Source organism: Gastrolobium bilobum, unplaced genomic scaffold (genome assembly GCF_033153095.1).
Source record: "Gastrolobium bilobum isolate Gb01-03AN ecotype WA unplaced genomic scaffold, APGP_CSIRO_Gbil_v1 utg9042, whole genome shotgun sequence".
Taxonomy (NCBI): Eukaryota; Viridiplantae; Streptophyta; class Magnoliopsida; order Fabales; family Fabaceae; genus Gastrolobium; species Gastrolobium bilobum.
Genome location: NW_026899634.1, coordinates 20,401 through 33,631, shown reverse-complemented (window position 1 = coordinate 33,631; position 13,231 = coordinate 20,401). Strand labels below are relative to the sequence as shown.

The window sequence follows — 13,231 nt, the reverse complement described above, 5'->3', positions numbered from 1 at the left end:
AGGATCTAAGCAAGCTCCAAAATTTCTCAGGTATCAAGGTGGCATTTAGGCATGACATCTCCAACTCCCAAAGAAATCATGCCTTACACATCCTGGAAGAAACCGGCGTGCAAGGGTGGAGACCCATCGATACATTTAGGGATCCCAATGTCAAGCTTGTACCATAGTACAAGAAGCTATTATCAGATCCTAGTCGTTATAGGAGGGTAATTGGAATGAAGAGGAACAAAAAGCTATTATCATATTTCAAATAAAGGAAACTTGGTGGAATGAAGAGGCACAAAAAGCTACTAAACAGCAAAAGGACTATTTTAGATGTTTGCATAAATATTATAGTGAGAAGAACTTGCCAAACGTTTAGATTGCTAAAAAAAATGCTAAGAAAGTCGTGCAAGAGACCAGAAGCAAAGATTTTTCCAATTTGTACATAATTGTTCTAACTATATAGACATCAAGCTAAAGAGCCATAATATGAAATTGTGGGAGAGTTATTGAATATCGCTTAAAAATAAAAACAAAAGTTTCTATAAATAAATTCGGATTTATGCCAGGAAGATGTGCCATGAAGGCTATTTTCTTGATACGACAGTTGATGGAAAGATATCAAAAAAAAAAGGAATGACCTACATATGGTGTTTATTGATCTAGAGAAGGCGTTTAATAGGGTTCTAAGAAAGGTTCTATTTTGAGAAAAAAAAGTATCATCATAGTTTGTGCACGCAATCAAGGATATGTATGATGGTGCTACTACATGCATTAAGGCATGTAATGGAACATCATGTCATTTTCCAATCTGAACAGACGGTATTTTCGTAAAATTAAAGCACATGAGGTTTAGGAGGCACAGAAGACTAAAACTAGTGCCTATTGAAGTGTGGATACGCCTGGAGGGTGTGGCAATAAATTGGCTAACAAATATTTTTAATAAGATTCTCCAAACTCATAAGATGCCTAATATATGAAGATAGAGTATGCTTGTGCCAATTTATAAAAACAGGGAAATATCAAGAATTATTCTAATTATAGACGTGTTAAGCTTATGTGTCATACTATGAGTATGAGGTTATGAGAGAAAGTTATTGATTATCATTTGAGAATAAAGACAAAGGTCTTTGTAAATCAATTTGAATTTATGCCGGAAAAATGTACCATGGAGACCATTTTCTTGATACGACAGTTGATGGAAAAATATCGAGAAAAGAAGAAGGACCTACATATGGTGTTTATTTATCTCGAGATGTATGATAAGGACTCAAGAAAGGTCCTATTGAAGGGAAAAAGTATCATCAAAGTATGTAGAAGCAATCAAGGATATGTATGATGGTGCTACTACATGTGTGAAGGCTTGTAAAGGAACATCAGGTTATTTTCCGATGTGAGCATGAGGTTTGTGCGTAGAATTACAGCATATGAGATTAAGGAGACATTAAAAAAGATGAAGACTAATAAAGCTTTATGATCCAATAGTGTCCCAATTGAAGTGGGAAGATACATGGGTGTGTGGCAATAAGTTGGTTGACAAATCTTTTTAATAAGATTCTCTAAACTAATAAGGTGTTTGATATAATGAAGAAGAGCATGTTTGCGCCTATTTATAAAGACAAATGAGAGATTCAAAATTGTTCTAACTATGTAAGTGTTGAGCTTAAGAGCCATACTATGAAATTGTAAGAGAGAGTTATTGAACATTACTTGTGAATAGAGACCAAGGCCTCTGTAAATCAATTCAGATTTATGCTAGGAACAAGTATCATAGAGGATAATTTCTTGATCGAAAATTGATAGAAAGATATTGAGAAAAGAAAAATGACCTACATATGGTGTTTATTGATACTGAGAAGACATATGATACGGTTCCAAGAAAGGTTCTTGAGAGGAAAAAATAGAAGCAATTAAGAAAATGTATAATGGTACTACATATGTGAAGACTTGGAATGGAACATCAAGTTATTTCTGTATGACGATAGGTATACACCAAGGTTTTGCATTGAGTCCTTATCTTTTTGCTCGTGATAAATTAAATAACAAAAGATATCCAAGACAAAGTGTCATGGTATATGCTATTTGCAAATGGTATTATGCTTATTTATGAAACCAAAACCAGTGTTCATAAAAAACTAAAAATGTGGAGGAGCATGTTGAAATATAAAGGATTTACGCTGAATCGGAGTAAGACTGAGTATATGAAGTGAGTTTGCTCCGATAAGTTATGGACATTAAGATTTCGTGCATTTTCTTGGATACGAAATACCCAAAAAATATGTTTTTAGATTTTTGGGATCTATTTTTCAAAAGAGTGGAGAGATTAATGATGATGTAAATCATAGAATTAAAGGAGGTTAGATGAAATGAAACAATGCATCAAGGGTTTTTGTACGATTGTAAAATTCCTTTGAGGCTAAAAGTACAAAAAGGAAAGTTTAATAGAACAATAAGGCCTACAATGATATACAAAGTTGAATGTTAGATAGCATATAGCCAACATTAGTACAAAATAATAGCAGCAAAAATGAGAATGTTAAAGTGAATGTGCAATCATACAAGGATGTACAAGATAAGAAATGAAGATATTTGATGAAAGGTAGGAGTAGCTATTAGTATGGGTATCCTAGAGACAATCTGAGTAGTCAGATGACAGTATGTACTTTGGCATTTCCATAAATAATATTAGAGTATTACTTTATCCGTTCCATAAATAATAGTCAAGGTATATCTTCGAAGATCTATGATGAAATTATGATCACGACGACTCGAATACACCATTTGATTCTTTACTAAACTTGTTCCCATTCTAGTATTACTAAGATAGGGGGCATTCGCCGGCTCAATTAGACTAGCACAACATCAGGTTACTACTTACTTGGCTATGTAAGGCACAGACCTTATGGATGCAAGTATGGAAATGCCTTAGCCGATTTTGTGGATGGAATTGTTAGCGGAACAAACCGCACTGAACTGACCCACTGAAAAACTCCACAAAGAATCCTTATTGCATGTAACAATGGATACAATTTCTCATTGTTTGATAGTACAAATCATCCTTAGATTTAAGATTGTCGTCGAATGCTATATTTAGGCTATATTTTGATTGTACAACTGTATCCGCCTGAAACATGAGGATTATTGTGTATCTTTGAGTATGACTTGAGGGCATGATTATAGATGTACAAGCCGAAAAAATTCATCATCACTGTAAGGGATTAATTGTCTACAAGAGACCGGTAGGACTCAAATGACTTATATAACACTCAGGAATCTATGCACAATAAAGGGATCATGAAGGTGTGCACAGTAGAGTTTATAGAAGAAGACTCCTGAACTTGGAAAAGCTTTCTTTCGGTTACTAAAGAGTTAATTCAATATCCTTGCTCTTGACTGAGAGATGGATGATGAGATGAAGGAATGGACTGGTACAGCAGCCAAATGAGAAAGGTAGGTCACTTGATCTTCAATTTAGTTCTAGAACCACAAAGTTTGTCTAGTACTCTATGTGGTCATTAAATGAGTTGAACCCATTAAAGGAGTTTAATTGGACCAACTTTATTATGCTACTGGCTAAATGGGCCTAATGGATCACACACCTATATCATGTTTAATGGTATGGATTAGCACATGATTTTTGTGCTTATATAAGTTGTATGGATCTTATGTGATAATATCAAGCAAGAATGATTAAAAAATGTGTTTTAACATATGAGCTTGGCCCGTGTAGGCACAAGATAACTAGGGCTTGGAGGCGCTAATTACTTGCTCCAATGGGCCTAAGGAGTGCTACCCTAATATGATTTGCTGATATCAAATCTTATTTTTTAATTCAAATCTGAAATTTCAATTAGTTAAAATTTGATGAGATCTTAATTTAAATTTTGAATCGGAATAGGTTAAAGATATGTTAAGTTATCTTGAGTTTAAAATTTGAATTACTCAAAGGTTTAATCAGATCAAATCTTATCCTAATTTAAATTTTGAATTTGAATAAATTTAAGAAATCCTATCTTAAGTTTGAAATTTGAATTTCAAATCAGATCACATCTTATCTTAATTTAAATTTTGAATTGGTATTGTCTCAAATAGTTCATAGCAAGGTGGGAATCTTATCCTATTCTTAAGAACCAAAATTTGACTTGGTCAAACCCTTATCGAAAATAAGTGGGTAGAGTGTGATTTTTTGAATTTAAACTAGAGATGATACAAAATCACAACTAGTTGAAATTTAAAGATTAAACATGATATATCCCTATCATATTTCGAAATTTAAGAGGGAATATGGAAACTCATGATTAGATCATCAGTCTTAGGGTTCTTCTTTTAAAAACCCTAAGAGGGATGCATTCCAAATATCACACACAAAACCCTACACACCTACGATCACTCCTTCACTCTCCCTTATTCATTATTGCATCCAAAGCAAACCAAAATCATTTAATACCTTTCCTCCAACCTTGGACAGCCTAGCAAGCATTCAAGCAAAGAGGATTCGTAGAGAAAAGGTTCTCCCAAACCATGGGAGCGATAATGTAGATCAACGTTAAAAGGTATTATACGCTTCAACACCAAGAGTTATCCAAATAGTTGGGAATCATTAACATTAGAAGATCATCAAAAGCAAAGGTATAACCCTTCCTAACTCCATGAATTTATTGAGTAAATCCTAAATCGGGCATGATGCCACATAAAACAAGAAAAGTTTTTGTTTTTCCATTCTGTTACATATGCGCGCTTTATATGATAAAGCTCACACCTTTTTAACTTTCAATAACACCAGTAGCTAAAAAGATGAGAGAACATATATTGAGATGATTTGGGCATATGATGCAAAGACCCCAAAATGCTCCGTGAAAACAAAAGTTTGTTACCATGAGTTTAACATAGAAAGAGAAAAAGGGCGGCCGAAACTTACTTGGAGAAAAGTAATAAAACAAGACTTAAAGGAATAAGAATTAAAATATCGGATGGTAAGTCTTAGGATGAATTGGAGAAAAGTTATTAGTACTGTGGAGAGGTAGACCCATGTTCTTCCTATGTTCCAGACAACCCTCGTCTAGTCTTTTTTCCCTATATTTCCCTACATTTCTTTATTTACTTAATCCATTTATTATTTAATTATTTTCCTCTCCAATTTATTTTACTATTCTTATTTTTTTCATTTATTTTTCAATATTTTTTTCGTATTTTTCTTTTTTAATTTGTATTTATTTATTTTTCCCTCAATCTTTTTTTGTGAGTTCATCAATCACCGACCCCAATTATTTTAGGATAAAGTGTTGTTAATGTTGAGGAAACCTGATTTTGAGGAAAAGCAATAGACAAACTATGGTTACCAAATCAAGTGCAGAAGTTATGTATTAAGCAATGGGAAGTGCGACTTGTGAACTCTTTTGGTCCAAATAGTTGCTTAAAGAATTGAATATTTGTGAATCATAGCTAGTGAATATCATGTCACCTACACTACATGTATCTTCAAATCTTATTGTTCATGAGAGGACTTGGCATATTGAGGTTTATGAGAAAATTAAGTTGAGGGAGATCTCAACAGCATTTTTAAACTCTAATGATCAACTTACAGATATTTTCACTAATCTCTTAGAGGTCCCAAACTCAACTATATATGTGACAAGTTTGGCACATATGATATATTTGTACTAGCTTGACGGGGAGTTTTATAATATATTGGGCATTTATAGTAGTTGTTAGAATATTAGATATGATTAGATTTGAATAGATATGATTAGATTCTGTCTTATCCGTAAATAGTCTGATTGTATTCTGACTGTATTAGGATTAGGATTAGGTTTGGGCCTTACACTTAAGCCCATTAGGGTCTCTATATATTGTAACTCCCTGACACAGATCAATACACAACGTATTCTTTTACATTTAACTTGGTACCAGAGCTATTTCGTTCTGGGAACCCTCGCTTCCGCTTAGAAATCTTGTTCTTCGCTTTAAAACCTAAGCCCACTGCTTAGGAGTCATCTTTTCTTTGCCGTGCGTCCTTCCGGTAAGACATCAAGGGCTGTAAGTCCTCTCCAGGCATCTTCTGCACGTGTCCACATCCCCAAACAGTCACCGAAGTACCATCAGCCACCGTCAGCCACTGTTCAGGCTGCCGGAGTACTTTTCCGGCGAGTTTTCAGTCTGGAACGAACGCGAACAGAACCCTCTCCTCCCGGCGACCTGCTCTGTGGAAGTCCGGCCACCATCGGAGTTGTCACGCGCTCTCACGCGCCTCCAGTCTTCTCTGCGCGTGGGCTTCACGCGCCACCTTCTGCCGGCGCGTGAGCACTATTCCGGCGGCTTTTTCCGGCCAGTCTTGGACAGAGAAGCTCGTCTTCTCCTCCTCTTTCTGGATCTGTGGTTGGTTCTTTGTGGGTCTGACTTTTTGTGTGCACCTCTTCTTGATTGGTGATCAAGTTCGTTTCTCTTTATTCGGTTTGTATCTTTGTGATTTGATACTATGGCAGCAAACCCTCCAATTCATTCGGAGGTCAAGTCTCCATCTCCTCCTTTGAGAAATTCTCCCAATATCATCTCTACCAATATTGGGTCCATTACCTCTTCAAAATTGAAGGGATCTGTTAATTACAAGAACTGGGCCACCTCTGTCCCAGGAGGCCGGGGCCCAGGAGGCCCAGGAGGACGTAGCCCAGGAGGTCGTGGCCCAGGAGGCCCACTCGGACGTGGTCAGCGACCTCGTTGTCATTACTGTCAGCAACTTGGTCATTATGAGGAACGCTGCTACACCAAGTATCCTCACATGCGACCTTCTTTTGCTGCTAATGTAGCTCAATCGGATACTGCTTCAAATGGTTCAGTCTCTCTCTCCTCTGAAGAATATGCAGCATTCCAGGCCCTTCTCAGGAAGTCCTCTCCTCAATCTCAGGCCTCTGCTTCAGAAACTGGTAATCCTGTTGCTTGTGTTTATCATTCTGCATCACTTGGTCCTTCGATATTTGACTCAGGTGCTACTGATCACCTCTGTGGTAATAAGGAACTCTTTTCTTCCATGAGATATTCTAATAATTTACCCTCTTTTACTCTTGCTGATGGAACTAAGGCCCCCGTTCATGAGATTGGACAAATCTTCATGAGATTGGACAAATCTGTCCAACCTCCTCATTGACCTTGACATCTGTCTATTACATTCCTCACATCCCTTATAATTTAATATCGGTTAGTAAATTGATCAATTCTCTTAATTGTATTGTCACATTCTCAAACCATTCTGTTTCTGTGCAGGACCCGGGTACGGGGAAGATGATTGGAGTGGGCCGTGAGTCACGGGGTCTGTTCTACCTTGATGTGTCGAGTCCTTCAGTTGCTTGTTCTCTCACAGAATCTCCACAGCTCATCCACAGTCGTCTCGGGCATCCTAGTCTTGCGAAATTGCAGAAGATGGTTCCTCTTTTATCCGGTCTTCAAACTTTAGATTGTCAGTCATGTCAGCAAGGAAAGCACATACGCCCCTCCTTTGCTAATCGAGTCAATAAATGAGCTGATGCTCCTTTTTCAATTATTCATTCAGATGTTTGGGGTCCTAGTCGTAGTGCGTCTATTTTAGGTTTTCGGTATTTTGTCACCTTTATTGATGATTTCTCCCGTTGTACTTGGATTTATTTAATGAAAAACCGTTCTGAGTTGTTTTCTATTTATCAAAAGTTTTCTGCTGAAATTCATACTCAATTTGGTGCTTCTATTCGTATTTTACGTAGTGATAATGCTAAGGAGTATGTTTCTGTTGACTTTTCTCACTTCTTAGCCACACAGGGTACTTTACACCAAACCACTTGTCCTCACACTCCACAACAAAATGGAGTAGCTGAACGTAAGAATAGACATCTCATTGAGATTGCCAGGACTCTTCTTATTCACATGCATGTTCCTCTTCACTACTGGGCTGATGCAGTCCTTGCTTCTTGCTTTCTCATCAACCGCATGCCTTCATCTGTGCTTAATAATGATATTCCTCATAACTTATTGTTTCCAGATGTTCCTCTCTTTCCTCTATCCCCACATGTTTTTGGTTGTACCTGTTTTGTTCATGATCTCACTCCTGGTAAGGATAAGTTAACATCCAAAGCCTTTAAATGCATTTTTCTTGGTTATTCTCGTCTTCAAAAGGGTTATCGCTGTTACTCTCCTGACCTCAAGCGTTACTTAGTTTCCGCGGATGTCACCTTTTTTGATCAACAACCCTTTAATTCTATCCCATCTCCATTGTCACAGGTTGATCATGTTCTTCCTGTTCCTTTTCTTGACTTGTCTTTGCCAGATGCAGGTGCTTCTACTCCAGATAAGCAATCACCTATTGCTCCAGTACCTAAGGACCGTCCACTTCTCACTTATCAGCGTCGTAAGACAGTACCTCCAGTCGACTCGACCCCTGCTGACTCATTGCCCTCTGCAGTTGATTCTTCCCCTCCGGATCCTTCACCAGAGGCTCTTCCCATTGCTCAAAGAAAAGGTACACGTACTACTCGTAACCCTTATCCTCTTTATACCTTCTTGAGCTATGATCGCCTTTCTCCTCCTCATTTCACCTTTGTTTCTAGTCTTTCTTCTGTTTCTATTCCTAAGACCACAGGTGAAGCACTTTCCCATCCAGGATGGCGCCAAGCGATGCTTGATGAGATGACCGCACTTCATACCAATGGCACTTGGGACCTTGTTTCTGCTCCTCCAGAGAAGTCTATAGTTGGTTGTCGCTGGGTGTTTACTGTGAAAGTTGGACCTGATGGCCATGTTGATCGTCTCAAGGCACGCCTAGTTGCCAAGGGTTTTACTCAAATCTTTGGCCTTGATTATAGCGATACATTCTCTCCAGTCGCTAAGATGGCGTCCGTCCGCCTATTTCTTGCCCTTGCTGCTGTTCGTCACTGGCCACTCCTTCAACTTGACATCAAAAATGCCTTTCTTCATGGTGATTTACAAGAAGAAGTTTACATGGAGCAACCACCTGGTTTTGTTGCTCAGGGGGAGTCTGGGAAGGTATGTCGTCTTCGAAAATCCTTATATGGTCTCAAGCAGTCTCCTCGAGCATGGTTCAGTCGCTTCAGTTCTGCTGTACAGGCGTTTGGCCTAATTCGCAGTAAAGTTGACCATTCTGTATTCTATAGGATTACATCTCCTAACAAGTGCATCTATTTGTTAGTCTATGTTGATGACATCATCCTCACCGGAAGTGATCAAGACGGAATCCATCAGTTAAAACAACATTTATTCAGTGCATTTCAAACAAAGGACCTTGGGAAGCTGCGTTACTTCTTGGGAATTGAGGTGGCGCAATCTAGACAGGGCATTTCTATCTGTCAAAGGAAGTATGCCTTGGATATCCTAGAGGAGACTGGTATGTTGGGGTGTAAACCAGTTGATACACCCATGGATCCTAATGTTAAGTTATTGCCCAGACAGGGGGAGCCGTTATCTGATCCTGGACGTTATCGAAGGCTGATTGGGAAGCTCAATTATCTTACTGTGACTAGGCCAGATATTTCTTTCGCTGTCAGTACGGCCAGTCAGTTCCTTGATTCCCCTTGTGATTCACATTGGGATGCTGCTGTGAGGATCCTCCGATACATCAAAGGAGCACCAGGAAAAGGTTTGTTGTATTCGGATCAGGGAAATACAGAAATTTGTGGTTACTCAGATGCCGATTGGGCAGGATCACCCTCGGACAGACGCTCTACTTCTGGTTATTGTGTCTTCTTCGGAGGAAACTTAATCTCATGGAAAAGCAAGAAACAACCTGTTGTTTCCCGATCTAGTGCAGAAGCTGAGTATCGTGCAATGGCAAATACTACCTGTGAGTTGATCTGGTTAAAGCAGTTGATTCAGGAGCTTCATCTTTGTGAACAGAAACAACCCATGACACTCATCTGTGATAATCAAGCTGCGCTACATATATCCTCTAATCCTGTTTTTCATGAGAGGACCAAACATATAGAGATTGATTGTCACTTCATTCGGGAAAAGATTCAGTCAGGAGAAATCAAGACAGCTTTTGTCAACTCGTCTAATCAACTAGCAGATGTTTTCACTAAAGCTCTTAGAGGTCCTCGGGTTGAATACACTTGTAACAAGCTTGGTGCTCATAATATATACGCACCAGCTTGAGGGGGAGTGTTAGAATATTTATGATATGATTAGATTTGATTAGATATGATTGGATTCTGTCTTATCCGTAAATAGTCTGACTGTATTCTGACTGTATTAGGATTAGGATTAGGTTTGGGCCTTACACTTAAGCCCATTAGGGTCTCTATATATTGTAACTCCCTGACACAGATCAATACACAACGTATTCTTTTACATTTAACTGTAGTATATAAAGTGTATATTGTAGAATCATCACTTAGGAACTAATTTAGGATTATTTATATCTAGGATTGAATCAAAGTAATCAATACTAGCACAATATAAAGATATTATTTGCAGACTATAGCTTGCGGGGGATGGTAAATACCCCTTGGTAGCTTCTTAGTGGGTGTTATGCTTGAACCTATAGCTTCAAGTGATCGGCAAATACACCTGGATCTGTTGTTCTATTCGGGTCAAAACTACACGGTCGGAGCTTCTCTTCTATATGTCCAATTCTCCTCTCCAACAATTCAGCTTGATCCATCTAGTCTACAAGAGAATCAAGTTTGTATGGCTTAAGCTCTGCTCAGAGCTCCCATTCATCCAAATTCCTCGAAGGATCTCATCATCAATGTACTTAAAGGTCCAACGATCCATTTGAACTCGCCTTGATAATCCACAATCGAACCAGTTTTTCATAGAAATTAGAGAAAACCTTGCATTCTCGTTCTCCCCTCCCGCCACTGATACCAATTCAGCACTCTTCCTCCATTGTTAACCGTACCGCCGACATCCACTCAGCCTACGACACCACATTCAACAAGAAATATACTCACCCTACTAATCCACCTATATACGTCTTCAATGGAGAAGATCAGAACCTCCAGCTTTTTCACAGAACCCTCCCCTGTTCTAAAAAACGACTTGAATTGTCCTTCAAATCCTCCAATTTTTATTGTTTCATCGTGATTTCCAACGATCCTCCTTGGCTGGTGTTCCTGTCAGTGTCGTTCAAATCAATCTTTGTACCACCCTCGCAAAGTAGGTGCATGATCTCTATGTTCGTCGCTTCATGTTTTGCAAGCTCGTGCTTCTTGTTCTTCTCTCCATTGATCATGGCATTCGTTAGAGAAATATACCATTGATGTAACCATCATCAACTGCTTAAACTTTTACGTTGAATTGATTTTTATAGGAAAAGTGTTTGTCATTTTAAATGACATAAAGTTGTCATTTAAAATGACAAACATCAAACCCTTTTTATATTATATCTAACAAAATCATTCCTCCAAAACTTGATTCCTGGCAAAATGTGCTGAAGCTAGGCATCACAATTTTTTCAAGCCATAGTACAAATCGTTGCTCGCAAAATGTGCTAAAGCTCAGTATCACAAATTCAGTTTAGATTCCTAAACTTGATTGTCGGGTACGGCAGCAGCATTGTATGTTTTTCACTCAAAAAGCAATACGTAATTAGAAAAAGTTGATAAGACATTGCTTACAATACGTGTATACACACATGCAAACTAGGGCACCTCGTGTCAACAATTGAAATTTGTAACAAAAAATTTAAAATAGAAAACAAATATGAAATTAGGATACCTTGTCCCAACCATACTCATTCCACACAAGAGACAAGTCATCAGCAATTTTGAAAGGGCCATTTTCATAAAACAAACCCAATTCACTGCCACACCCAGGTCCCCCAGTCAACCAAATCACAACAGGATCCTCCTCGCTGTTGCGTGATTCAAAGAAAAAGTAGAACATCCTGACGCACCAACCAAGCGTGAGAAACAAATAACAGGAATATACTAACCATCCAATTCTACAATACACTAAAAATTATAGCGTATGAAACAATAACTGTATTATTTCTTACACAATTTAAATGTAAACGGTTATGAAAACGACAAATATAATAATTCACCAACTGATATAATCATTACCGTCCAAAATTCGAAAACTTTATAGTATAATTTTTTGGGTAAAGTTCGGCAATGCTCTTGTAGTTTACTCAAGAATTACTTATGTCTCTGTAATTTTGTAGTTTACTCAATAATTACTTATGTCTCTGTAATTTTGTTTATCACATATGTCCCTGTGGTTTGCAAAAGGGTATGTTTTTTTTATCACATATGCTATGTGATTTTTTATTTTCTACAAAGTAGTGGGACATACGTGATAAGAAAAAACCCAGAGAGCTATAGATGATTATGAAGCAAACCAGTATTGTGAACTTTTCCCTAATTTTTTAGTGGAGCCATGCTATTAAGTATGGAAAAAATTATCACGAAGTTCACCATGAAAAGAAAAAATTGCACAGATATATGAAAAAAAAAATTAATTTAAAAAGTAAGTGAACACACGCCGTCGTTTATACAACTTTCACGAAAAGCTTTTTCTGAAAATCATCATTTTCCTTTAATAGTGTAAGCTGGAAGTAAAACAAGTAAAAAAAGAAGAAGAAAAAAAACTAGGGTTTATGTAAGTTAATGTGAAAAGCAGAAATTAAACAAGAAATGAAGTTCACAAGAACCAAACCTTGCGGCATGGGAATGCTGAATGGAGTAATACCCAGCGTGGTGACCCAAATCCTCAATCGAAACCTCAGAATCAGAACCTACTAGGTTGGGGAATCTGAGGCGCTTCTCAACGATTTTGCCGGGTTGGAGCGAAGAATTAGCAGCATGAACGATGTTGAGATCTTCATCGGGGAACAAATTGAGGTCTCTGACAAGGTTCTTGGCGTGGAGCACAAGGCGAAGATCGTCATCGGAGGCAGAAGCTGAAGGCGAAAAAAGGAGAAGGAGAAGAGTAAAGAGTACGATTGACGTGGAAACGAAGGAATGCCCCATTCTGGAGTGAAGAGACGGACACAGTGCTAGACCCACTCTGCTGCTAGTGTGCTGTATCTTACTATATTTGACTTTACAAAGAATATATGTATGTTCCATATGTGCAGATGTGTCCTGTAGTCCGAGAGTGTTAGATATAATATCTCAACACTTCTATAATGTGAAAATAAGAATTATCTATGAGAATGAAATTAGAAAAGAAAGAAAGTTTGAGAATAATTCACTATAAACTAAAAAGTATAATTACAATAAATTTTGGGTAAAGCATTTCTTTAATCAATGAAAATAAATTATCT

At 37.8% G+C, this 13,231-nt stretch overlaps 1 protein-coding gene across 1 annotated transcript in view; it reads right to left on the bottom strand.

The window, feature by feature from the left end:
- LOC133292119 (serine carboxypeptidase-like) overlaps positions 1 to 12,998 on the bottom strand; it is a 29,159-nt gene extending 16,161 nt beyond the window's left edge. Inside the window, exons 1-2 of the mRNA XM_061490493.1 lie at positions 12,622 to 12,998; positions 11,680 to 11,848 (exon numbers count right to left, since the gene is read on the bottom strand). Of these exons, the coding sequence (XP_061346477.1) occupies positions 11,680 to 11,848; positions 12,622 to 12,935 (483 nt within the window). The 5' untranslated portion in view covers positions 12,936 to 12,998. The remainder of the gene's footprint in view (positions 1 to 11,679; positions 11,849 to 12,621) is intronic.
- Positions 12,999 to 13,231: the final 233 nt, after the last annotated feature.